This window comes from Sebastes fasciatus, chromosome 16, assembly GCF_043250625.1.
Source record: "Sebastes fasciatus isolate fSebFas1 chromosome 16, fSebFas1.pri, whole genome shotgun sequence".
Taxonomy (NCBI): Eukaryota; Metazoa; Chordata; class Actinopteri; order Perciformes; family Sebastidae; genus Sebastes; species Sebastes fasciatus.
This window is the reverse complement of record NC_133810.1, coordinates 27,249,109-27,276,400: the sequence shown is the minus strand read 5'-3', so window position 1 is coordinate 27,276,400 and position 27,292 is coordinate 27,249,109. Positions and strand designations below refer to the sequence as shown.

Genomic DNA, 27,292 nt, shown 5'->3' with positions numbered 1-27,292 from the left:
GCTGAGAAGCCCAGAGTCACACTTTACAGAGCAATGCCCTTGCCTTATCCAGTGCGAGCGTGCACTGCCGTCCGACTGCCAGAAAGATGCAGTTTCCCCATTTGTCATCTTGTAAATGTCTGCAACATTGGACGAAGATTCTATTGTGCTGTAGCACTGTGTGACCACCTTTACTTTATCCACCTCCGGATCACGGTCCAGCTCTGCTCTGTACTGGATATCTAAATCTGAAAGACACAAACACAGATTAGGACGACTCTCTGAAAGCTGTGCAGCAGCAGGACACGGACACACACGTATTTAGTGTTACCGTATTCTTAAAACACACAGGAGAACATTTAGTTAAAGGAGCAATATGTAGCACCGACAGCAAGTCCAAATTCAAAACATTGAAGCCGTGGCCCGTCCAGTGTGACTGATAGCAGTTGGCGTGTGTTAGCATGTATCAAATACTCGCTGCCTTGGAGAAGCCAGTATTACAATTCATCATATTTTCATCTTCATATCACGGTCATTTTATGATTTATTACAGTAAATATATTACATATGTGTCCTTTAACAGCCCTGATTCAGCACTAGCCAGCCACTTTATTCATCCGAAGCTCTGATGCTCACCTTTCTCCTTCTGCAAGAGGAATTCCAAGAAGTCCTGGACCACGCTGGACCTCATGGTGCAGATACTGTTGTAGCCCTCTAAAATAGGGAAGGGGATGGAACTGCTGGGAATACGATTCCTGTGTAAGAATTTAAGGATCTTAGAGGCGTGTGCCCCTAACCGGTCTTTTGTCTTGGAGAATATATCGACAAAACCTGTAGGAGAAAAAAAAAAAGACAAAGGTGGAAAGATGTTTTAGGGTTAACTCCTCTTCCGACCACTCACAACTCCTATTCAAATAAAGGCTGGAGGGCAGGATGAACAATCCCGGTAAACAAATCACATCTCATACCTGGGGTTAGGGAGCACGCCTGTAGCTGTCTTATCACATGACTCAGCTCTCCCTTTAGATTAGCTCCGTTGGAGTTCTTCAGAGCCATCAGCATGCTCTCCACATCCACCACCCCATCCCCCTCTGCATCGAACTGTCCAAAGGCCTGAGACGGGGACAAACACAGTACACATTGAGACACTTTATGAACAGTCACTCCCATTCCTGCAACACCATGTCAAAACTTTATATGGATAAAGCAGAAATGGGCCAACAATTGGTATCCTCCATTCATTCGGCTCCCACAATATGCTCTGCCTCTATTGCTTGTTATTAAGTTTTATATATTTTTTATACCTGTTTAAAGAGGCATCGTTTGACAGGTAATGAATGCTCACAGAGGTGTGATTTATGAACCCCTATAGTATATAAACTGGAGCCATGGCATTCCAGGTCTACCCACACAAAAGCCAAACGCAGACTAGAGTACACATTCATCGGTCAACCCATTCATCTGCAACCTTTGGTTAAACAACAAATGTCAGTCAACAGACAACAAAAGCATGCTACAAGAGACCACATGAGCATGACAAGCAAAAGGTGGCATCAGGGAGAGCTCATTTGCCTGACTCATTGCACACTATTAAGATAACTAAACAGATTACAGGATATCATGACCTCTCATGACCTCACTATGCTATCATATTTGTTTATCGCTCATATCATAAATGGGCATGACAACAGGTAATATACCTGGGACAGAAGAATAGACATGACATAACAGTTATAGCTTTCTGTGGCTCCATATACCTCTTCATATACCTTTTTTTACATTTATCCTTTGATATTGCAATATATTTGTATTAATTGTTATTTATTTGTTTGTTTGTTTTATTGACACAACAAACATGAATTACTTCTTTATTGGTTTCTTCTATTTACATGCATGTTCTTTTTAAATATCTATATATTGTAATTTGATTAATGAATTGTTTATATGTTGTATCCCTCTCTCTCCCTCTGATACCTGATTGTTTGCACACCTGCAATATTTGCACTATCTGTTTATATCATGTTTATAGTTTATTTTGTATATTGGTAAAAATAAAAAATAAATACTTATTTTATTCTAACGTTTTTATCTATTATACTGTTTGACTTGCACCAACAAAAACAAAGCATATTCCTAGTGTATACCTCTTACACCTGGCAATAAACACGATTCTGAGATATATATATATATATATATATATATATATATATGTTTTTATTTTTATTTTGTAATTTTTTTTAATTATTTAATTGAGGCTTTGGCAATATTGTTCACCTGACAGTCATGCCAATAAAGCATATTGAATTGAATTGAAGGACACTAGTTAAACATTGTCTGATGCTGATTAACACCCCAAACCCTCAACAAACCTAAACCTGAATAGTCATCAGAGTTATAGCTTTCTGTGTTTCTCTCTCTACCTCTTCACATTCATCTCTGGGTGCATCTCTGCTCTCCAACATCTCACAGAACTGCTCCACATTGACGGACTCCTCTCCTCGGTTTAACCGGTCCTCCAGCCACCGCACCAGGACGCCCTCGTTCCCAGCGAGGACAGACTCCTGAATGGCGACACCTGAGTCACTAATGCGAGCAGCCGCTTCTCTCAGCTTCACTTGCTCCAGGAGCACGCCGGGGTTCGGTGGTCCACCGGTGGGAACGGGTATGGTATTCGATCCTCTTCCGCTTCTCCCAGAGTTGGAGCCTCCACCTCTAGCACCTCCACCACCGCCGCCGCCGCCGCCTCCTACACCGACGGCGTTGGCCGCAGAGGCCGGACTGTCTTCCGCGAAGCCGGGGCTCTCCGTTTCCACGTCTTCCTCGTCGCCGCTGCCTCCACCGCAGCCGCTCTCCGCGTTACCCATGGTTTTGTGTTTCACCGACTCTAGGGCTCCCCGGTAAATCTCTGCGGCCCTCTAGGGTGTCGGTTTAGAAACGGTAGAACCGGGTCTGATCACAGACCACCTCTCTAACCTACAGATAGAGCTGCTCTCTGCCTCTCCAACGTTCACTTACTACCGCATTGACGTACTGGACGTCAACGTGCCCAAAACGTAACGTTGCGTTCAGTTTGCGCATGCGCTGTGGTGGTATTCTAGTGATGGGAATTCCGGCTCTTTTTAGTGAGTCGAATCATTTGATACAGATACAGAGAGCTTTATTTATCCCCGAAGGGCAATTCAGTTTCTGCAGTCCACCGAGACATATACACACATTCATACTGCACAATCATCATTGACAGAGGGAACACAGTAGGTGGCATATGGGTAGGTGCAGAACAATAAAAGTACGAGATTAAAAATTAAAAATATTCGCAATAAAAACAATGAATACAAGAATAAAAACAAGACGAGATAAAAGAATAAAGGAATAAATAAATAATTAGATTAGAATAAAGTGCCAAGAGTATTTGCACATTGCAAATTGCATTCCAAGAATGTACCTAATGCAAACCCAAACAACCGTTATGTGGTTAGTGCAAAATAACTGTACATTCAAAGTAAATAAAACATTTTTGTTGTCGTTCATTCACGATAGTTACTCTGCGTTCAGCAGTGTAATGGCGGAAGGAATGAATGACTTGGAGTAGCGGTTTGTCTTTCTGTGAGGCGGCAGATAGCGCCGTCCTGAAGGCAGTAGTGTGAACTCACTGGACAGGATTTGGTTGTGATTAATAATGTTTTTGGCCTTCTGGAGGACACGTTTCTCCCAGAGAGAGTTTAAGTTGCTCTGCTGGGCTCCGATGATTTTGGAGCAGACTTTCACAATGTTATTTAGGCAATTCCTGTCCTTCATAGACAAACTGTTAAACCAGCAAATAAATGAAAAGGTTAAAAGGCTCTCAATATATGACAGGTAGACAGTACGAATGAATCAATGCTGATCCTAGTGTTGGCATTTCCTGCTTCAGCCTCTTGACCGTGTGCCGGAGAGAACAGGGGAGACACCGGAGTTTTGGTCGGAGACGATAACGTTTCTCGCTGCGGAGCCCCGTCACTTCACAAGACACGGGAAACCTCTGTTGGTCTGGAGGAGCTGCAGCATTTATTTCTGCACAAACATCCACTGCACATTTACTAGATATTCTCAGAGTTAAACTAACTGTTCTGCAGTGTGTAGTGTGCGCGCATGAACGTGTAGAGGTGGAGCGAGACAGCAAGAACACGCGCGGTGTGTGAGTGAAGGCAAGCAGGCAGAGGAGCAGAGTACAGCAGAGACTCCGGCCACACGGGAGCGCGCATGGGAAACCGACCCGGGTGATTTATACGTGTAAGAACTTACAAACAGTCCCTTTAATTAAAAAAAAAAAAAAAAAACTCTCGGATGGGAACCGGCTCCCATCGTTCACTCAAAAAAGAGCCGGTTCTTTGAGCCGGCTCGTTCGTGCACAACACATCCCTAGTTCACGGAAGTGTCTTGTGTTGTCATCATTGTACATGTTATTTTATAATAAGAAGGGATGTTATTTTATAATTAGAAGGCATGTTATGTGATATAAATGGATGAAATGCTAAAAGGTGGACAACATGGACAGCATGCTCGGCTATGTATTGGTGGCGTTTTTAGCCCTGGCGGTGTTGTTTATTCCTCAGGAGTGGTCCTTGAACGTTACATTTAGGATGCCATCAGATCCAGGGCCCAATGTGAGGCTCCTGAACCGGCTTGAGTTATCACTGTACGACGGAGAGGAAGGCAGCAAGGGCCTTTATCTGGCCCTACTGGGGCAGGTTTTTGATGTACAGAAGGGACACAAGCACTATGGACCTGGTGGTGCTTATCACTGCATGGCAGGTGATCCATTTACATGCATGTTTCTTTTTAAATATCTATATATTGTAATTTGCTTAATGGATTGTATATATATATATATGTTTTTGTTTTGTTCTTTTTTTATTTTTATTTATTATTGAATTGACGCTATGGCAATATTGTTCACCTGACAGTCACGCCAATAAAGCACATTTTATTTAATTGAATAGCCACAATAAGGCCACTATTATAGCACTATAAATGGGAGGTATTTTAATTATGCTAAGCTACCGTCACTTTGATATTGCAATATATTGTTATTAATTGTTATTTATTTGTTTGTTTGTTTTATTGACACAACAAACATGAATTACTTCTTTATTGTTTTCTTCCATTTACATACATGTTTCTTTTTAAATATCTATATATTGTAATTTGCTTAATGAATTGTATATATGTATATATATATGTTTTTGTTTTTATTTTGTTCTTTTTTTATTTTTTATTTATTATTGAATTGACGCTTTGGCAATATTGTTCACCTGACAGTCATGCCAATAAAGCATATTGAATTGAATTGAAGGACACTAGTTAAACATTGTCTGATGCTGATTAACACCCCAAACCTTCAACAAACCTAAACCAGGAACTGGTTAACCATTAATTCCAGTCTAATAATGGCACATACACAGCTGTAGTGCATTAGAATCCCATATACTGTAATGTGACCTGTGTATGTGTGTGTCTGCATTTTCAGGCAAAGATGCATCACTGGCCTTCATCACTGGGGACTTCACAGAAAGTGGCCAGACAGATGATGTGTCCAGTCTGTCCCCGTTGCAGGTGATGGCCCTTTACGACTGGCTGGCCTTCTATCAGAGGGACTATAACAGTGTAGGTATGTGATGTTTGGGCCCCAACTTTTTAAACCTGCAGTAGGCAGAATACTTTTGGCATCATTTGGGAAAAAATCCATAATAACCTTTCAGCATATTGAAATTGAAGTGTTCTGAGAGAAAACTAGACTTCTGCACCTCCTCATAGACCTTAGAAAATCTAGCCTTTAACGGGAGACTTTGGCCAATCACAGGTCATTTCAGAGAGAGCATTCCTATTGGTTGTTCATTCAACAGAGGCAGCTGTCAATCACTCGCAAACTCCGATCAAACGGTCAAACTAGGCAGAGCTGATCAAAAATGAATTAATATTCTGTTACAGTTCCTCATCAGGCTCTAAGATCATTTTTTGATTCCTCAACAGTACTACATTAGGGGCCTTGACACCAGAAATCAATAACTATGAACGGGTCCCTTCCAAAATGTCAGATACACGAAGCAAGTAAGCCAGTATTAACAATGTTTGGACAACTCCAGAGTATGCAGTATGAGCTGGTGAAGCTCCTGTTTCTCCACATCTGTCACAAGCTGAGGGAGCTTCGGCTTGTGCTGTACTTTTTAAATAATTTATGACTGATGTGTGATGTTTTAGCAACGGCTGGCTTAGGTGGTTCACATCATCTTCAGTAAAACCCCAACCAACCAATAGCATTCTCCCATGTTAAATTTCAGGTCTGTTAAAGGGCCGGTTCTACAGCGAGACCGGGCAGCCCACGGCGGCCCTGCTGCTGGTAGGAGAATCACTAGCAGAGGGCCAGCGAATCAAGGCCCAGTCTGATGCTGAGAAGGTACACTTCCCTGCCTGCAACTCAGAGTGGAGCGCTGCCAGGGGAGGAAGAGTCTGGTGCTCCACTAAGAGGTATGGAAATAGTTCTGGCCTAATCAAATATTAACTACCCTGCAGGGCATACAATGTTGTGATGTACTGCTTACCTGTAATAGAGCATGTCTTACACTAGTGGGCATTATTGGTGTACATCAGGATTTACTGCCTACTGATTAGTTTTTTTTTTCCTCCAGTGGTGGAGTGGAAAGAAGCTGGACAGGTGTCCCGCGGAAGCTCTTCTCTCCAGGCTCCAGTGGTGTTCGTTGTGTCTGTGTTGAAGACCCGTCTGCAGCAGAGGAAGACCCCAACCTGCAGATATATGACTGCTGCCCTCCAGATGCTGACTCATGCTCTGTTAAAGAGTTCTAGTCTCTGGGCCAGCCCAGGAAATGGACCTATTCACGGCCTGCTTTTCAGAAGCACAACCCTCAGGGACTTTTAACTTATTCACAATTAAAAGGAAGAAATGACAAAGCATTTGGTTTTTGATGACCTTTATGTAAAGTTGTCCTCCCTTTCTCTAAAAGGATACACCAGGAAGAGACAGGCTAGATATCTGAGCATACAGATACAATATAATGTGCATAAAAGATTAAACAATGTGCATAAAAGATTAACAGAGGCAAGATTTAGGTTTGTCACAATGACAAGCACAAACTGCATTTAAGTACAAAACAGTTGTAGTGGTCAAAAATATCACACATTTATCTGTACAATTTAACAATACTTAAAGAGGCCCCACAACTCGGCCGTCCCTCTGCGCCACATTCTCCCCCAATGATCGGTAATGTCATGTGATCTTGATAAAGTGCACCTGTTAGGCTGAGAAATCAAGAAGCGTTTAATGTGATGGGTCAAGATTGAAGACGACAACTTGACTTGAGGCAACATTGTGGGGGACTAACTTCCTACGAGGACCTCATGGTAGATAAAAAATGGAATGTAATCATCTGGTGACTGATTTTGAAATATGACTCATGATTATGATGTAAAGGCTACAAATTAAATGACATGCATAGGCATAATAGGCATTTCTGTAACTGAGGAGGAGGACTGTTGGGAGGATTTTGTTTTGGGACCAGATTTATATTCGGCTTTCTCAGGTCACATTTTGTCCAACTTGCCGTGTTAAAAAGTAAGCATCCCATTTAATTTGGCTGATGCCTACACATGATAGACTATGTACCAGTCGTGAAGTAAAGCAACCCCAGTTTACCTTTGTCCAGTTGTGCCATCTTTCACATCTAACAGTAAAGTAATACAATGTCAACGTTATAATTCTGAATCGCACTGGATCTAATTAGATTAGATCTCATTTGGAAACGATGCTCGTTTAAAAAACGAGTTACTTTCCCTTTAAATCCTCCTTGTGAAAGATTAGATGAAAAGAAAGATGAAAGACTACAGAGAACATGCCGATAGATCAGACCTTGGAGATTTAGTGATGGAGGGGCATTTTACACGGTTACTCTGTGCCTGACAGCAGGCTCCGCTCTCGTACTGTAGAAATGTAGCTATTCATTTTGTAGCATTGAATTTGTTTTTGGTCTTTTTTGGGGCAGGTCACATAGCATAAAGGCTATAATGGTGAAAAAAATCCTCCAACGGTGATTTGATTTGATCATTGATTTGAAATGTCCTGCTTGTGATAATAAGAGCTAATTATTACAAACATCATTGGGCTTGGGAAACTGATTAACAAACGTGAGTCCAGCCATCATCGGAGCTGGAGAGCTGCGTATATCCACTTTAAGATACTTTGAACGAAACAGAAACAAAAAGACAATGTTTCACTTTCTATTTGAAACGTCCCTCTAGAACATTAATAGTTTTTCATAGACTGGAATAGTATAAAGGTGATGGTCCGTAACTGTCCGGGAATCTCTTGTTAGTATGTCCTGCTACCGATGTCCCTTCTCCTGGTGTGCCTGAAGAAACTGTGCCGAGTTGGGCCTGGCACGGCCCGTGTCAGAGGGTGGAAGATATCCAGGCCGCTGCATTACGATACCCCACCCAGAGTTAGTACATCGAAGCAGATGTCGCACACCCTCACCGGCTTGTTCAAGTCAAACTTGATGATGGGGATCTCCTTTATAGAGCACTTGTGGCACAACAGGCGCCCACAGTGGCGGCTGGAGTCAAAGGAGACACAGGATTAATCATTCAGTTTGACACAAAATGGAAACATAAGTGAAATAACAGTGTGAAACATTTCGGGGGATCTATACATCAGACCGGCAATACGTCATCCAGAGTAGGCTCTCATGACCACGCCCCTGTTTGGGGGAAAACAATCCTGTGTCCCTCATAGACGGTAAAAGAGTAAACAGAAGAAGTTGAAAACATGTCTCCAAACTTCTACTTTAAACAAACTGGTAACAGTAATAACGCTATGCCGAGGAGTTGCAACTACACAGTTGGTTGCACCAACAACAAATCCAAAAACGCTGATCTCCGATTTGTTCCCCTGCCATGTCCTAAAAAAGATCTAATAGAGGGGCTTTATGGCTCCAAGCTACAGACCAGACCAGTATGGCGTCATCGCCGAGGCTGCGCTCCCTTTTGGGGGAAAGAAACTTGCTGTCACAGGAGAGAAAGTGACAAAAAGCTGTTGTGCAGCGGGTTAACCGAGGCTTTCACACTGAGATTTGAGGCACATACGATACGTGAATATTCACTGTCAGTGTGGTAAATGGCTATTAGTTGGCTAATAACACGTTGGTTATTTACAGACAACACTTAGCCTAACAGGATTCAATCAAATATGTATAGAAGCCTGGATAAGCAATATCACTGTGTTGGATGGGGGAAGACTGAAGGGACATGACGGCGATCAACCTTGTGAGCGGAAGGGTATTCAATTGGTTGCAATCTGCAACCACACCACTAGATGCCGCCAAATCCTACACACTGTACCTTTAATAAAAAAGGATTATTTATTGCACATATAAAAAAGCCATTATACTAACCAGTGATGTTTCCGTGTTGTAACACCAAATTTGGCAACACATTCATAACAGTTGGACCCATCACACCAAGGGGGCTCTTTGGACAGCATATCTAAAAAAAACATAAATACATTGTATCAGAGCTCATCACTTAATGTGGGGCCGTGATTTTAATGTACCGTGAATGCCTGATTGATAATGAAGTGTGAAAACTTACCTAGAAGGCGGAAGAGCAACTGTTTGGTTGCAACTTGGTAGTTGAAAATGTTGATGCCCTGATTATTATTGACGCCCAGTCGAGCCCCAGCCCGAACAATGGCACGGCACAGGTTTGCATTTCCTTTCATGTAGGCCAGGAGAATAACTGCAAAAAAAATACACAGGTCACAGTCATTCTATCACGAGTGGACCACTAGTATTAGTATGCTATTTGTATAATATTAAAGGGTAACTTTGGTATTTTTCAACCCTATTTTCCCATGTGTTTGTGTCTAAGTGACTAATGGGGACAACAATTTCTGAAACTGGTCCAGTATTGAGGGATAACGATATAACCGGCAGCGGAGAAATGAGCCACAGGGGCAAGTGAGCTGGATCACTTTTGCCACTGACAGGCTCAGACTGTTATTATAAGTGTCTGACAACATGATGACAAGGACCCTACAGAGAAATAGATCAGATCTGTTTGTTATTATGTCCAAGTCCCACTCAAGGAGAAGTCTCGTTGTGAAATCTGAATATCTGTATACTCAAATTCAAAGACCTCATCCACATTATCAAAATCATTTAAATATTCAGGCATGACTTTGAAAATATTTTAGACAACACTGAGCTACGCTGTCTGTACTCCAACACAACAAACTCTCCCCAGCTGGCACTCCACCATGGAGGTATTCCAGTATTCCACCGCTGTCTTCCGGCAACACATCACCTCGCCAGCTTTCAGAACGAGACTCTCCTTGAGCGAGACTCTTTCCATAATATCAGACACTTATAATAACAATCAAAAAGACACAAAAACATGGGGAAATAGGGCCCAGGTTACCCTTTAACAACAACAATAATAATAATAATTGAGCAAACATCAGTACCTGTGTTCCCTTCATTATCTGGTTTGTCCAGAGGGTATTCAGGCATACACTCCAGGAACAACTCAAAAATGGCGGCGGCGTTCTCTTTCCCGTAATGGCCTAGTACGTGCATTGGTGACTGACCCCTAAGCAGACATAATAAGATGGAGAGGAGACAGGCAAGTTGAGATTTTAGTCAGAAGGTACAACAGAAGATTATCTGTTATGTTGAAAACACTTCTGAAATGACTTAAAAGTCTGATCTTCTTGTTTACTGTGAGAGAAACTGAGTGTACCTGAGATTGAAGGCCTCAGCATCAATGTTGGACTCTGTGAGAAGGGTTCTGACATTGTTAAGGCGGCCCTGCATCACAGCCAGATGTAGAGCTGGGGAGACAACAAGAAGGACAGACACAAGAAGAAAATGTTATTCACTAGGATTGTGGTATGTTAGGAAGGTGGGACAGAAAACAGAGTAACTCAACCTGGATTTTTTTTACAGCTGAAAGCATTTGAAGAATGCAATATCTAAAGACAAGCCCAAAACTGGTCCTGTTAGGACAACTCCCTACCTTGAGTAACTCATGCTGGCATCTTGTGTAAATAAAACTGACCTAACCCTTTATCTTGAGGAACATTCTAGTGAAATCACAATCTGGATATCAATACAGCTGAACGATGAACACCTTTGGTGTGAGCTAAAATTCAATATCCACAGAAAGGAGCATCCTCCTCTGGCAGTTGTGCAAAATACTATACTACATGCTACACTAATACTAGATTTGCAAGGTCAATTTTAACACAGAGGTACTACAAGTCCATTGTTGAGTCACTGCACTAAATTATGAAAGCTGTTATCTGGGTTCGGGAGAGGGATTTCTATTATTCTGGTCACCTGATGATATATTTCCCCAAACGTACAAAGATGTACACTTCCTCAATACTGAATATTGTTTTGTTGGAAGGCAACCTATTTGTTGGTAAAGGACTGATAATCCACTGTTCAGTTTGGTGAATGAGAGACAGAAACATCTGATTATTGTTTAGTAGATTTGTCAATTTGAGTGCCATTTGTTTAAAAGATACAGTGTGTAGGATTTGTCGGCATCTAGTGGTGTGGTTGCAGATTGCAACCAACCGAGTACCCCTCCGCTCACTCCTCCCCTTCCAAGACTGCAGTTTAAAAGACAGTTTGATAAGCGTGATGGAGAACTACGGTGGCCTTCAGGTAACGTAGAAACGTGAAAGGCTCTCTCTTGAGTCAGTGTTTGGTTTGTCCATTCTGGGCTACTGTAGAAACATGGCAGAGCTACATGGCGGACTCGCGAGAGAGAACCCGCTCCCTATGTAGATATGCTAATAGATCCCCTGAAATGTTACACACTGCCCCTTTAATAGAAGCCTCCCAGATTACAAAGAAACAGAAGCATAATGTACCATTATTGCCATTCTCATCCTCAGCAGCAAAGTCTACTCCGTTCTCCAGCAACACAGAACAAATAGTGGCCAGGTCCTGCTGGGCAGCCAGATGTAACGCTGTCTGCCTGTGTTTGGTCAGCTCGTTTACTTTGGCTCCGGCAAGCAGCTGGAAGCAGAAAAATGCAAAATAAAAACAAGATCAACTGCACCGCTCTGTAAATAACACTTCAATTGGCATGAATAGTAAATGAGGACCAAGAAGTTCTGAGGTTTCTACCAGGTTGCGGACGATGATCTCAGATCCAGCCTGGACAGCCAGGTGGAGAGGGGTGAGTTTGGCTGCATCCTGAACCCTGGAGTTGACGTTCGCTTGGACACTGATGAGGAACAGGACACTTTCGATGTCTGAATTTTGCACGGCCACGTGGAGAAAATTACGTCCTTTGTTGTCCACCTGGACAGAAAGAGAAGTTTGAGATCAGGAGAGATTAATACTGTAACCTTTATAAGTGCTACGGTGAGACAAAGCAGTGCATTTATGTCAGCGCTACCTGCTCAGCAGCACCTGGCTCCCTCTTCAGGATAGCCTCCGCTGCCTTGTTGTTCTTGTGCGTCATGGCACAGGCGAAGGGAGTCATTCCTTGACGGTCGCGTATGTTGAGACGAATGTCTGGATGGGAAATGAGGAGCTGTATGATGACGTTGTGCTGGCTGCTGATGGCAGCGTGGATGGGAGCCCTGCCCTCTGCATCCTGACAGAAATGGACAGACACCGGATTAAACGCTTAGAAAAACAACTCGCTTAGTGATCTTTCATTAGCTGTATGAAAGTAAAAACATAAGTAATGTCAGACAAAATGGACTCCGCTGATGTGACAGGACTCACCTGTGCATTAACATTGGCTCCAAACTCTAGAAGGCACTGCACCACCTCTTCCAATCCCCAGCTGCTTGCCAGGTGGAGGGGCGTTTGTCCATCGCGGGCCTCTTCATCTCCTTCCCCGTTGGGGCCTGGCTGTCTGGTGCTGTTCACATCACAACCACTATACACACACACGAGGCAGACAGCAAGTTAGAACAGCTAGCTACATCCAATAACACCAAGTTTAAAACAGACCGGTTGCTACTTTCAGATAAATTAAAAAAAAAATTCTGTACCTTTTTTTTAATTAGCAAACTTTGTAAAAAAAAAAACTGATGTTTTCTTAACATAAATGAATGACCATATGACAAAAGATTAACAGTTCACAACTAGGATTAGGTTTCCCAACACCCTAGTGGTAAGGAGATTGGCAGACCTGCGGATGAGGAAGCAAGCAGAGACCTCATTGTTCTCATCAACAGCTCTGTGCAGGAGGTTCTGCTGGCAGCCAGAGGGCCCTGTGCTCCAAGAAGTGGCATCGCAGCCATGGCGGACCTAGGGGGAACAAACAAGACTCAAAACAGTCAAAATGCATTTAGAAATCTAGAAAACATATATTCAGCCTATACATCAGACCGGCACATACGGGTACTTTGCAAAAAGTCAAGGCCTCGCCCCCTTTTGGGGGATAGAAAACCAAAGATCCCATAGACTTCAATGCAGTTTGACGTTTGTTTGGATTGTAATTTTGACAAGTTCGTTTGCATTCATCTCTTGTTAAACAGACGTTTGTTTTATACACATGTCTAATAATTATTTTGCGATCTTGCCTGAACAGGAGTGTTAGCAATACCTCATCTCAGTGTGAAAGCCTCTGTTAACCTGCTACACAACAGCTTTTCATCATTTTCTCTCCTGTGACAGCGAGTTTCTTTCCCCCAAAAGGGAACGCAGCCTCGGTGATGACGCCATACTGGTCTGGTCTATTAGCTTGGAGCCATAAAGCCCCTCTATTAGATCTTTTTTAGGCCACAGCAGGGGAACAAATCGAAGATCAGAGTTTGGGGATTTATTTTTGGTGCAGCCAACTACACAGCAACTCTAGGGCAAAGTGTTATTACTATTACCGGTTGAGACATGTTTCACTTCTCCTGTTTACTCTGTTACCGTCTATGAGGGACACAGGATTGTTTTCCCTCAAAAGGGGGCGTGGTCACGAGAGCCTACTCTGGATGACGTATTGCCGGTCTGATGTGTAACAAGGCTTTAATGCAGACCATGTTCTACAGGTGTGAATACAAGTCAGTATAAGTTTTTGTGCAGCTGTTTGACTTCAGAACATCTGGAACCACTCCTTGTTCACTTCAGGTGTTTTGAATAAAATAGCATATAAGTAACATAGAAACAAAACTGCCAACAACACAACCGCATGCATCAATGCCTGAGGCTCATTAAGGTTTCATTTCACTTTTTTCAGATTCAGTTTCCGGCAACAGTTAATATCTGGCAGTGTACCAATGAGGAACTAACTAAAAAAGCTACTACTATCAGAAGAAGAAAGAAGAAAGAAGAAGGGCACTTTATTAATCCCAGAGGGGAAATCCAATTTTTTCACTCTGTTATTTACACATTACACACAAGCCCGAAATACACATGCACAAACAGGACCTACATGCATTGATGGAGAGATGTCAGAGCGAGGGCTGCCCCTGACAGACGCCGTTGGGGGCTCAAGGGCACCTCGGCAGGCCCAAGAGGCAAACTGACATCTCTCCAGCTACCACTTCACACTCAGTACTTGGTCCATGCGGGGACTTGAACCAGCCAAGTCCCTGCATGGACTAAGCTACTGCCGCACCCATGTCTATAGTGGCTGTGTCTGCATTTGTCTCACCAGCGTGGATGCAATATCTTCCAGGCCGTTCTCCAGAGCCAGCCACAATGGAGGGTCCCCTTTGTCATCCACCACAGACATATCAGCTCCTCTTGTGCAAATGGCATCTACCACCAGTGGCAGCTGGTTACTGATGGCCAACTGTAGTGCTGTTTGTCCATCCTGGGTCCTGGTGGTGGAGAAATTATAGATAAATAAATAAATGTTTTCCTCAATACGTAATGTATTTTGGGTCCCATCTTAGATTGTTATATGTTACCCCTGTGCATTACTTATGAAGTCTCACTGAATCTGGTTCAAATAACAGAAGATAAGGGCACCCTAGTTCACGTCTGGCCGGGGACCTTAATCACATGTCATTCTCCATCTTTCTCCTTATTCATTTCCTGTCATCCCTCTACTGTTGACTAACTAATAAAAAGGCATAAAATGCACAAGACGTTGCTGCTGCACAAATACTTTACGACTGCAATATAAGGCAGGCGTTACCTAACATTGATGTCTGCCTGATGCTCCAGAAGGAAGAGGGCACTCTTGCTGTCCTGTTTTTGGATGGCCATGTGAAGCAGGGTTTGTCCATTGGACATAGTGTCATTGATAGAAGCCCCTGAGCCCAGCAGCTGAGCTGCTATGGTGTGCATACCTGACAGGGACAGATTGCACATGTTAGAAATCAGATCACCATGCAGTCTTGTAACAAGGTTACGCACTCCAAAGATTATTTTGATAATGCAGAATCAACTGTATTACAGCTTCCCTGTGGAAGTGTAGTGGTGTGTACCTGTCCAGAGGGCCAAGCCCAGCACTGTCTGGTCCATGGAGTCTTTGAGACTGAAGTCTGGAATGATCTGGAAGTTGTTGGTGGCATGAAGTGCATTGGCTGCAAAAGAGCCATCAAGGGAGAGATAAGTGGATCCATTTCAGGATGTTCGAGGACATTAGCAATAACAGTGAGTGCAGTGAGGTAAAGCAGAAATCACTTAACGCTCCTGTCATGTTTGCAATTTAGTTACAGGCATTCAAATGTATATATGCTTACCTTTTTGCTCGAGGATGACAGAGACCACATCTGGGTGGTTGTGAGCAATGGCCATGTGGAGAGGGGTCTGCATAGCCACACTAACGGTGTCGTCGGGCAGAGCCTTCTGGGTCTGCAGGTTGGGGTTGGCCCCTTGCTGGAGCAGTTCTGCTGTTAGGCTCGCCAGGCCACAGCGACACGCGGTATGAAGCGGGCTCTCACCCTGAAAGAAGGTACAAGGATTTACGATCTCTTTATTAGTAACTCATAAGAATTTCATCTAGATATTGTGATTTAAGGATAAGTTACTTTACAAAAGGTCTGCAGACACAAAATGAAGTAAGACTCAAAAGTGATCCGCTCGCCCAACATGCAAAAATATGCGTTAATAAATCACCAGAACATGACCAACAAACCGTCAACTTTATGCATTACAGTAGCGCAATTGTCAGGACAGGTCTGAGACAAGAAGGACAGAGACAGAGTGAGCGCTGCCGCAGTGCACGGTGTGTGTGTGTGTGTGTGTGTGTTTGAGACAGAGAGAGAGTAACAGAGAGAGGGGAAGGGAAGGTGGAAGATGACGAAAATATAAATAGATAAAGATAGATTTTGGTAGTTTTTAATTTTAAAACTACATTTTAGTCTCGTCTTTTCTGTCAACTATATTGCATGTTTGATATTGTCACCGTTAGTATTTAATGACGTTAGTGGTCTAATGTTCATACACACCCCTTTGTTGACATGGTTGACCTTTGCTCCATGAGTGGCTAGGAAAAGTGCAGCTGCCTCATTGCCTGCCCGAGCTGCTCTTTGCATGAGACAGCTTTCTACAAAAGGGAGATGAAGATGAAAATGTGTGTTAAAGGGCATCATTCCATTCGAGAAATGACTGTAAATTGAGGTTATTAAACTGCACCTGTGGTAGTGTCGGGTGCATCAGGGTTGCTTCCTCTCTGGATAAGCTGGGCCGCGAAGCTGTTCTCGTCAAACGAGGTGCCATTCACTACCGGTGCGTCATCCTCAAACGGGTTTACTGAGGGGTCTGAAGACACGGTGATATACTGCAGGGCCAGCCACAGAGCGGTGCTGCCCTCGTGGTCCTTGAGTTCCAGGTCAAGCCTAACGAGATGGACGGATTACACCAGGTTACACGCAGGAACTTGTCAGCATGGCAGAAAAAACATTTTCAAAAGGAAATAAAAAAATAATTGTACAATATCCATTTTAGTCAATTAGCTAGTGGTCTCATGAGTTCAACTAATTGAACACCTAGGATGCGGTGTGTGACTTTCCATGTCAGAAACAAACCATTAATTCCATTTGAAGGCAGAATATAACTCACTGTTTGCACTGCAGTAGCTGGTTGAACACTGGCTCGTTCCCCGATGCCACAGCTTCATGCAGCGGAGTTCTGAAAACGACAAAAAGACAAAGCTGAAGCACCGTCATACTGCAATCCAATAACGCTCATAAACCAAGAGCCCAGTGGCCTACCTGCCCTTGCTGTTCTGACTGTTGGGGTTGGCTCCGGTCTTAAGCAGAGCCTCTGCGATCCGTGCCATGCCGCTCATCACCTCCGCAGAGTGCTTCTTGGGGCTGAAAGAACAGACCAGGTGGAGCGGGGTTTCCACCGCCCCCACTGTGGCTGCATTCACCTGAGCCGAGTGGCGAATCAGGAAGATGGAAGCAAATTCATCACCTGGAAAAAGAGGAAGAAAGATTAACAGTCATGAAGAGAGAATTTCTGCTTTCATGTGTCAACTTCTAAATCTAGTGTTCACACTGTAATCAAGGCTGTACAAGACAAAGGCTGGAAATGGGTAGTGTTTATTGAATAGTTTGATTAACCCTCTGAGACCCACAATAAACCTGTTTTTGTCTTTTTTAGGGGGTACAGTGGGTCTTTAGGGGAAGATGGCAGGAAAACTGTAGATGTCACATAGAGGTGGTGTACATCATCTGAAAGCTGAGAACCTGAAGATTAATTTAAGATGCAGCTGTGTGTCAAGTTGTTCTAGTCATAAATCAGAGATAAACACAAATTAATTAATTAAAATTAAATTGTGAACATGTATAAGGGCTTAGAACATGATGATAGAAGTAAATGATGGCCATTCCCATGCTCTTTTATGTTCCATTAGCTGTTGAAGCAATTTTGGGTTGATACCATTTGTTACACAGATTTGGTGCTAAATTTAAACATTTTTAATAATAATAATCCCTCCAAAATACCACATTAAGACACTAAGACCTTGAGGAACACCATAGAAAAAGCTGTGCTGTGATTTGGTATCAACATTTTGACATTTGGAGATTTCGTCAAGAATTTCATTTTTCGGCGATTGGGCATTTTACTGTATTAAAAAAACTGCATATTTTTTGCCCCAAACTGCATGGGATTATCATAAAGTGGGCATGACTGTAAAGGGGAGACTCGTGGGTACCCATAGAACCCATTTTCATTCACATATCTTGAGGTCAGAGGTCATGGGACCCCTTTGAGAATGGCAAACTTGGATCGTTATTCAGCCTCCTTCCCAAAAAGCTAGCATGACATGGATGTTACCAATGTATTCTCAAGTTTCATATGATATCTTCACTAAAGCTCTAAAACTGAACCTGCTACAGCCTCTGAAAGACAGTAAAGTCAGTCGGGATCGCGGGTCTCAGGGGGTTAAGTGTGTCATCATGGTAAGTATATTTTTAAGTGAACACCTTGGAAGCTAAGCCAAAGGTTTACTTTGGACACCACTTCTACAAGAAAGACACACAAGGATATCAAAAAGTGTAATAATAATGACTCCCACACACCTCTTTGGATGGCCTTATGTAGGAGGCTCCAGCCACTCTGGTCCACCATGTCCACGTCTGCTTTGTTGTTAACCAGAGTGGTGGCAATACCTTCCAATTTACCAGCGAGTGCCAGGTCTAGTGCCAGGTCACCGTTGTTGTCCAGTTCATTCAGCTTGCCAGGTAGCTGGAAACAAAAGATAACAACATCAAAAACAAAAACCTATAAAGGGAAACCTTTATTCTACCATGCTGGTTACACCGCAACAAAAACACTCGTTAGGGAGCAGTTAATAAAGCGTATCTGTGGGGAACTGACCTGCGAGTCCATCTCGATGAGATAGAGGAAGACCACATCTTCTCGCTCAACTTTGATGGCTTTGTGGAGAGGATACTCTGTTTTAGACTTGATCATCTTGTACAGTAGTTGGGCACTCATGGTGCTGAAATCTTCTTTCCTCAGATCATCCTAATCAAACACAAGCAATGAAACAACAAAGTGTCAGTGTCAAAGGACCGGTCTAAGAACTGGCCCATGATGGAAAAAGTCAACAAGTGTCTACCATTTTCTTAAAGGTGCAGTATGTAGGATTTGGCGGCATCTAGCTGTGAGGTTGCAGATTGCAACCAACTGAAACTTCACGTGTGCCAAGCATGAACGAGAACTACAGCTGTTGACGCAAAAACGTGAATGGACCTATCTAGAGCTAGTGTTTGTTCGTTCTAGGCTCCTGTAGAAACATGGCAGCGAAGAAGACCCGCTCCCTATGTAGATATAAACGTTTCATTATAAGGTAACGAAAACAAAATGATTCTTATTATCAGGTGATTATACACTAAAGAAAACACTTTATTAATATTATATTTTGTTCCTGCCAATAGATCCCACTAAATGCTACACACTGCTCCTTTAAGATAGAAACCTAAAAATAATGTGAACAGGCTCTTCAGCTTATTCCTTGCTTCTGTGAAAAACAGTAATCAGAGCTTGAGACTGAGGTGTCAGAAGCTGGTGACAGGTAACAGCCATTTTCTACATTTCAGTCATAAAGATAACCTTGACAACTGCCGTGCTGGGGCCTCTCTGGATTTATTGTATCGTAAATGCTGAGATGCCTCAAACTGGTGAGGCAACATAACACTGATCTGTCGGACGGAGTAAACATGAGGAGGTTAACCCACAGAGAAACACAGCAGGTTAAAAGTGATTCAGGCGTGGCATGCTTGATTTTTTGATGCGTTAGGACTGATGAAAACTGTTAAAGTTTGGAGATGATCACATAATCCAGACAGCTAATAGCGGATAGCAAGCTAAACTGGTTTGGTAACATCAGTTTTCAGTACACGACTGAAAAAAAAAAATGTATGCCAATGCATGCACACGAACACCCCCTAATGATGCCTAGTTCACACTACAACACTTCTCCAAAGTCATCAGATCACAGTGCGGTTCACAATACACAACTTGCTGTCTTGTAATCGGGAGTCTTCAAGTCGTTGTGGTTTTCACACATGACTGACCGGCGACAGGAGGTCACACACTACAAGATCTTTCACCGGGAGGAATCCCCGATGAGGGGATTGTTGTGAAAACACACGAGAAATACACAGTAAATGACGTGAAACCATGCACGAGACACATTGCTGATGTTGTCGTTACTTTTTATTCCTCTAGGTGCAACAAAAAGTTTGCTCTGTGTTGCAGATGCAGCACATACAGTAAGTTCCTGTTGTTACAGGCCATCCCTCCTCCCCCAGGTTTCCTCTCAACCCGTGTCTCACTCTCTCATTGGCTGTAGCTCGTGGCCGTTGTCCACGACAGGTCCAGATATTTAGCATGCTAGATACAGTATCTGGAAATGTGTCTGCAAAGCATTGGTGAGCCTCTTGACTTGCATCTATGGGCAGTTCATACATGACGCTAGAACACCAATGTGCGAGCGGCAAGCCAATGCAGATTTGCCTCTGATCTGGAGCTTTTGTTGGGGGAGCTCCAAAAGCTGTCGGGGAGCGGAAATCAGGGCTAAAGTCGTGTAGTGTGAACTAACTATAAGTTGCCGAGATGGCCGTGAACAAACGCTGCCTGAAAGTACTCACCCAGTGACTGGCTATGATCTCCCCACAGTAGTTCATCAGGGTGGTGGCGTTTAGCTCCTCAGCTGTTTGGTAGAAGCGAATGCAGTTCCTGACATTCACTGACGACATCACGCCTTTTTCACACCTGTCCCAGCAGAGAAACAAAAATGTGTTTATGGGTCGTTAAGCCACATAGGTCTATAAAATATTAAGCAACAGTAACGCTGCCACTCGAAACTATTTAAGTTTAATGGCAGCCTGCAAATTAAAAGCAAAATTATACGACTTGTGCTGACCTCTCTCTGAGCAGATGAAGCTGGAAGCGGTTGGCCAGCTTCATCAATTCAATAAGAAAGGCGTCATCTTCAGTCAGTTCCAACTCATCTGTGTATGCCCAGCGCAACATCGCCATGGCAACCTCAGGTTTGCAATCTGGAAATCCATCATGTCACCAAGTCAGAAATTTACACAAAATTATCAATTGCTAACCTGCTGTAATTCTGACAGACGAAACATCTATATTTTCAGTCTCTGTAGACACTGGACTTAACACTTAATCATTTTGGACTAATAATAAATCCATTTATTCTTTTATTTTGAAAACTGGAATGCCCTCTACAAAAAACATTTGTTTAGAGGTACTTAAATATTTCTCAGGCAGTCATTTGCTCACATTTATATGAATTCAACCTTTACTGATAGGCAAGAGGGCCAAAATCTACCCTGAGCAAAACTCTGTCCAATACTGGACTTTGACAGTTTGCTAACTCCAAAACAAATATTCGGTCATCATCTATTAACCCATAAGCATGTTGACCGACGGGGCTGAATAGGTAATAACTGAATTTTCATTATGTGATTATCATAAAGTGGGCATGTCTGTAAAGGGGAGACTCGTGGGTACCCATAGAACCCATTTACATTCACATATCTTGAGGTCAGAGGTCAAGGGGCCCCTGTGAAAATGACCATACCAGTCTTTCCTTGCGTAAGTTTGGAGTGTTAGTTAGCCTCCTTCGCGACAGACTCTAGCTTTAAAACAGAGCATACTACAACCTAAAAATCGCAAGTTGCAATAATGCATTAAAGAAATTAGTGGCCTTTAAACAAATTTGAATTAAGGCATTATTATCGCATTAACTTTGACGGCCCTAATTAATAGTCATTGTTCTTGGTGTGGATGGCTCTTTGAGCTACTCTTGTAACACAGTGACAGTCACACCAGGGTTGCTCACCAGAGAGGTCCAGTTCAGAGGTGGAGGCCATGTTGGCCAGACTCCAGACATCACTGCGAGCAGCCAACACAAACTTATGGGCATTGAGATTCTCTCCTGCGACTTTCACTTTCAGATCACTGCAAAACCAACACATTCATCACTGAGAAACCAAGTACATATATCACAAATATTACAGGTCTGCCATAATGCTGGAACTATCAAACAAAAGAAACAAATAATATCTGCAGTTGAACTTCTAGAAAATGATCTCTCAATATGATATAAAGCACTTAAGCACTTAAACATGACCTACAGTAACAGGTTTTTGTGATGTTATGTGACAAACCGATCTACTGCATCGACTGAACAAAACTCATACCCATCCATTCCAACCATGATCCTCACCTGTACTGTTCTTGCTGATAGAGGTCGGCTACGATCTCCAGTAGACGGCTAATGAAGGTGTCTGCAGCTGTTGGGCTGGGGGAGCCCTGGACAGAAGTCTGAGCGGCAAGCACGGCACAGCGCCTCTCTGTGTCGGCCAGCTTCTGCTGCATCTTCACATACTCCTGCCTGAGCAGGGCCAGGTGCTTCTGCAGCTTGGCCACCTCCTCTGTTCCACATCAAGGTACAGGAGACAGACAGAGGACAAAACAAGACGCAGGGATACAAAAAGTAGGTTAGAAAGATGCATTTATGAACACAGGTTAAAACAGTTCCTTCTGAAAGCACCTTTCCCCTTAAAGTAAAAGGGGTGGTCCAAAGTACAGTAGCTAGTGTTTGTGATTTATTTTAATCGTCTTATTTCCCAAATGTGCATGTTTTTTTAACAAAAATATCTGGTGCTTGGACTGGTTGTGCACCTACAGTATTAAGGGTCTAAGAATTGTGACTTGATCCATTATTACTTTTCATGAGGCCCATTTCTTGAGACACTTTCCCATACCACCTTTGTTGCAGAGAAAAGACTTTCAGCATTCCCTGTATACTATGGCTGACTCTAAAGAGCGTATTTTTGTTTTGACAAATTTTCCCCTCTTCCTCTTAATGATACACGCTTTCTACAGATCCTTGTGTTACAACACAATTTTATGCCTCAGCCATGACTTTACTCCGAGGTTCATTTCCTTCCTTTAAAACCAGTTAATTTCTAGCGAAGAAAGAATGCTGAGATGGCACGTTACTTTGTCCTCCCTCGTAAAACCGTTACTGGCACAGCTACCGGTCATGAGGAACAGAAGGGGGGTGCTTCTGAAAACCACCTGATCAGCTCAACACAGGAAGGGCGGTATGGAGGAGCGGCAGATTAGGGACAACTGACCAGCCGCTGAACAAATCCTTATACTATAATAAAATCTACCTTCGTTTTGCAGGATTTAGCAGGCATCACTAATGCATTTGCAAAGCAATTTTTTTGCCTGCAGCATTGGAAAGTTCTAAGACAACTGTATATACAACAAATCCCAAACATTTAAAAAACAATGCACAAAAACTTGTATGAAATGTACTCCATTTAGTCAGGACTTGTGAACATGATCTAGTCTCTTTCAGTCTTTGCAAAGCAAGCAATAAGCCAAGGCACTCACTGTAAATACAAAACACAATGAGAATACAGTCAAACTATGCCACAAAACAGAATACAGGCATTGTAGGGGGCAATTTTAAGGACAAATATGGCTCTTTTCTTTTTCATGTAGCTACAGTTTTCATTGAAGTGAAGGCTCAGACAATCATTTAATGTCAAAACAAACATGCCTCCTGCTCAGTAGCAGCAACTTTTTGTCTGCAGCTTTGGAAAGTCCTGAGACAACTGTATGTACACAACAAATCCCAAACATTTAAAAAAAACAATGCAAGTTAATCAAAAACTTGTATGCTATTTAGTCAGGACTTGTGAACATGATCTAGTCTCTTTCAGACTTTGCAAAGCAAGCAATAAGCCAAGGCACTCACTGTAAATACAAAACACAATGAGAATACAGTCAAACTATGCCACTACAGAATACAGGGGTAATTATAAGGACAAATCTTTTCTTTTTCATCTTGCATTTGTCCAAACAACCATGCCTTCTGCTCAGTAGCAGTGGAGCAGCTCCATACACACAGCCCCAACACTACAGATGTTTATGTTAGTGTATGATGAGTAGTGTGAATGTGTATCTTTGTATTGTCTCCATGTAAACTATGTGGACCCCAGAAAGAATAGCTGCTGCTGGGATCTTAATAAACAAACAGATGGGGAGTGTGTGATCTCTGGATTAAGTAGATTTCCCTTAAGGAGGGACACAGCAGCCCTTATGTCTAGGGCCAAATATAGGTGGTGCCCTTGGACATGGCACTCCTGTCAGGTGGTTGCAGATAACACCTTGCAGGGAGTGACAACTCAAACTATATCCTGTCCTGTGTAGCCTCCTGGTCCACATTAACACCCCATTTCATGTCTTCTTGAACCAAACAGCGACAGATAACTGGGCGTTAACTGATAGTGTCATTATAACCATAGCTAGCTGTAGTAGACAGTTTAATGCGACCCATGATGCTGACATTAAGCTAAACCGTTAACACCAATGTTACCTCCAGATGCTGTGAGTTAACATCAGGTTTTTTTCTACCAGTCTGCCTAAACATGGATCCTCCACCGCGGTCCAGCCCACCACAATCTCTGGTCCGGTTCTAGCTATACAGATGCAGCTAGCAGAGCTAACGACAGAGCTCAGAGCTCAGAGGGACGAGACTAGTGTCGCAGTGCTTCATATTTACAACCACAAGACAATGAACAGGTTTATTAAACTGCGGAGACACTAGTTGATTCGGGGCCAACAATTCAACAAGATGATAACAGGGAGTGGAGCAAATAGTCCACTAAAAAACCAATCTCATACCTTCCGCCATGTTGCTCTCAGCCTTCAGCTCCGTGGCCTGATGTGCTCTATCGCGATATGACGAGCAGCCGGAGAGGGATGTGTCGGTCCAGAACGAACCGGCTAAAAGAGCCGGCTCTTTTAAAGGGACTGTTTGTAAGAATCAGAAATGCTTGTTAACAGCGACACCTATGGGCGTTAAGTCAACGAAAGTCAGCGTCGGGCTCGCACTTTGCTCGCTCTAAATAGACATGAACGATTAGTCAAAACAGTGAGGCGACACACGTGAGCTAAAACTACAATATTACTCTATATTTCACCTGCTGGGGCTGCACGGTGGTGCAGTGGTTAGCACTGGCGCCTCACAGCTAGAGGGTTGCAGGTTCAAATCTGGCTTGGGGCCCTTCTGTGTGGAGTTTGCATGTTCTCCCCGTGTTAGCGTGGGTTTTCTCCGGGTACTCCGGTTTCCTCCCACAGTCCAAAGACATGCAGGTTAGGTTAATTGTTGACTCTAAATTGCCCGTAGGTGTGAATGTGAGTGTGAATGGTTGTCTGTCTCTATGTGTCAGCCCTGTGATGGACTGGCGACCTGTCCAGGGTGTACCCCGCCTTCGCCCAATGTCGGCTGGGATCGGCTCCAACCCCGCGACCCCTAACGGGATAAGCGGTTGCAGATGGATGGGATGGGATGGGATGGGATGGGATGGATTTCACCTGCTTGGCAGTAATGTCAGCTGACCAGACGAAGGTCTCTCCATGAATCAATGCTGATCCTGTTGTGTTGGCTTTTTCTGCTTCAGCCTTGGGGGCCTTTTATAGTTCAGCCAAATTTAGCGCAGTTTTGACCTATGATTAGTATGTGTGCACATTATTCAATATAATTATACTAAACCTTATAATTTGCAGAATACCCTAATTTTACATGCTGCTTCGTTTCCGACTGTAACTCATCTTGTCTGCTTCAGCCTTAGAGGCTGAAGCAGACAAGAGAAACATTATCGTCTCCGACTGCGCCCGCAGGGAGACTAAGGAGTTTTGGTCAGAGACGGTAACATTTCTCGCTGCGGAGCCCCGTCACTTCACAAGACACAGGAAACCTCTGTTGGTCTGGAGGAGCTGCAGCATTTATTTCTGCACAAACGTCCACTGTACATTTACTAGATATTCTCAGAGCTAAACTAACTCTTCTGCAGTGTGGAGTGAGCGCGCGTTCACGTCTAGAGGTGGAGCAAGACAGCGAGAACGTGCGCGGTGTGAGTGAAGGCAGGCAGGCAGAGGAGCAGTGACTCCGGCCACACACAAGCGCGCATATGCAAGCGCGTATGTGTCCCGACCCGGTACATTTACACGCTTAAAAAGTTACAAACAGTCCCTTTAATTCAAGACAGAATGATAGGATGATCTTCTCCGCGCCACGGGCACTCCATGCACTGACTGTGACTCATGGTACGTGTTCACAGGCTCCATGCTTTCCACGCTTCCCATTCATTGTCTATGTAAGCAGCCGTGCAATGCATTCTGGTAGCGTTGTGATGCGATTCGAGAAACGGAGCATCATGACGCCCGCTCCTTATTTGCATAAAGTTGAGGGCTAGTCTACTTTATGCAAATCACAGGCGTCCGACGCGACTCGCCGCCTCTCGAAACTCCCGAGAATCTTTTAAAATAAACGTTGTCGATCGAAAATAAAGACAGATTTAGCAACTGCATGGATTATTTCTCACCTCAAATGTTTTCAGAAACACATTTCGGTGAACTATTTTCGTGAAATGAAGGAGAAAGTTTCCAAACGAGCCTCCATACTGTTTCCGGTTTGAAAGCTGGGATCAGCAGCCAACGGAGGGGAAGTGTTCGTCCAATCAGGTGGGGACAGCCAGTGTCTAGTGACAGCCCACCAACCGTCCAATGTTGGGAAGCGTCGCATCCCCTCGCAATAAAAAAACGCCCCTGTGGACACGTACCATGTCGTTGTGTTATTGACATCCGTGCGACCATTCAGGTGATGACAGACATGATCATACCATCAAGCAGGGAAGGGCGGGCGGGCGGGCGCGGCGCTCTGGAGTTCTACAGGTACAGAGCAGGAGGGAGAGGAGGAGAGAAAGAGAGAGAGGAGTGCAGTGCGCGAATTGCAGACAAGATGAGTGACAGTTGGAAACGAAGCAGCATGTAAAATTACGGTATTCTGGAAATTATAAGGTTTAGTATAATTATATTGAATAATTTAAGTGATATATGTGCACACATATTAATCATAGGTCAAAACTGCGCTAAATTTGGCTGAACTATAAAAGGCAGAAGTGGTAAAATGAAGAGCCGTTTGGGAGCTGAAAGAGCCGGTTCTTCTTGGTGAGCTGAGCCAAATGATCTGGCTCACTAAAAAGAGCCGGAATTCCCATCACGAGGAGCCAGATAGTGGGCAGTGGTGCTGCGTTCAAGTGCTTCTCAAAAACCTGCTGAAAACACGTTAATTGATACTTTATCACATGACCATTACTATTCTCCTTGCACTGTATTAAATTGCTAATTTTGTAGTTTAATTGACAATATGATGATGATTTTCTATGCTACAGGAAAAAAAGGTGCTAATTTTCTTTGTGACTTTGAAAAAAAAAGTCCTGGACCACATAGTCTCTTATAATTTCAAACAAGCGTGATAATATGGAGGATTGTCTCCATAGACAGGA

At 43.3% G+C, this 27,292-nt stretch overlaps 3 protein-coding genes across 4 annotated transcripts in view; 1 reads left to right on the top strand and 2 right to left on the bottom strand.

Moving 5' to 3' along the window:
* Positions 1-3,012, bottom strand: part of zzef1 (zinc finger, ZZ-type with EF hand domain 1) — a 36,847-nt gene extending 33,835 nt beyond the window's left edge. For both annotated transcript variants that reach the window (XM_074610251.1, XM_074610252.1), the window contains exons 1-4: positions 2,400-3,012; positions 948-1,092; positions 616-810; positions 44-227 (exon numbers count right to left, since the gene is read on the bottom strand). In XM_074610251.1, coding sequence (XP_074466352.1) covers positions 44-227; positions 616-810; positions 948-1,092; positions 2,400-2,843 — 968 coding nt within the window. In that variant the 5' untranslated portion in view covers positions 2,844-3,012. The remainder of the gene's footprint in view (positions 1-43; positions 228-615; positions 811-947; positions 1,093-2,399) is intronic.
* Positions 3,013-4,387: 1,375 nt separating this feature from the next.
* cyb5d2 (cytochrome b5 domain containing 2) lies at positions 4,388-6,927 on the top strand. The gene is made up of 4 exons (XM_074610254.1): positions 4,388-4,770; positions 5,486-5,626; positions 6,297-6,483; positions 6,645-6,927. Exons 1-4 carry the CDS (start codon positions 4,506-4,508, stop codon positions 6,817-6,819), a joined length of 768 nt encoding a protein of 255 aa, XP_074466355.1. The 5' UTR covers positions 4,388-4,505; the 3' UTR covers positions 6,820-6,927.
* Positions 6,928-24,743, bottom strand: ankfy1 (ankyrin repeat and FYVE domain containing 1). The gene is made up of 25 exons (XM_074610253.1): positions 24,627-24,743; positions 22,150-22,357; positions 21,763-21,881; positions 20,824-20,959; positions 20,549-20,672; positions 18,771-18,920; positions 18,473-18,638; positions 17,156-17,360; positions 17,004-17,072; positions 16,578-16,780; positions 16,391-16,488; positions 15,683-15,884; positions 15,425-15,523; positions 15,133-15,286; positions 14,644-14,812; positions 13,186-13,304; positions 12,774-12,930; positions 12,439-12,639; positions 12,165-12,341; positions 11,906-12,053; positions 10,765-10,855; positions 10,490-10,614; positions 9,616-9,762; positions 9,420-9,510; positions 6,928-8,582 (listed from the first exon to the last, which is right to left on the bottom strand). The coding sequence occupies exons 1-25, from the start codon at positions 24,634-24,636 to the stop codon at positions 8,450-8,452; spliced, it is 3,501 nt and encodes a 1,166-aa protein (XP_074466354.1). The 5' UTR covers positions 24,637-24,743; the 3' UTR covers positions 6,928-8,449.
* Positions 24,744-27,292: the final 2,549 nt, after the last annotated feature.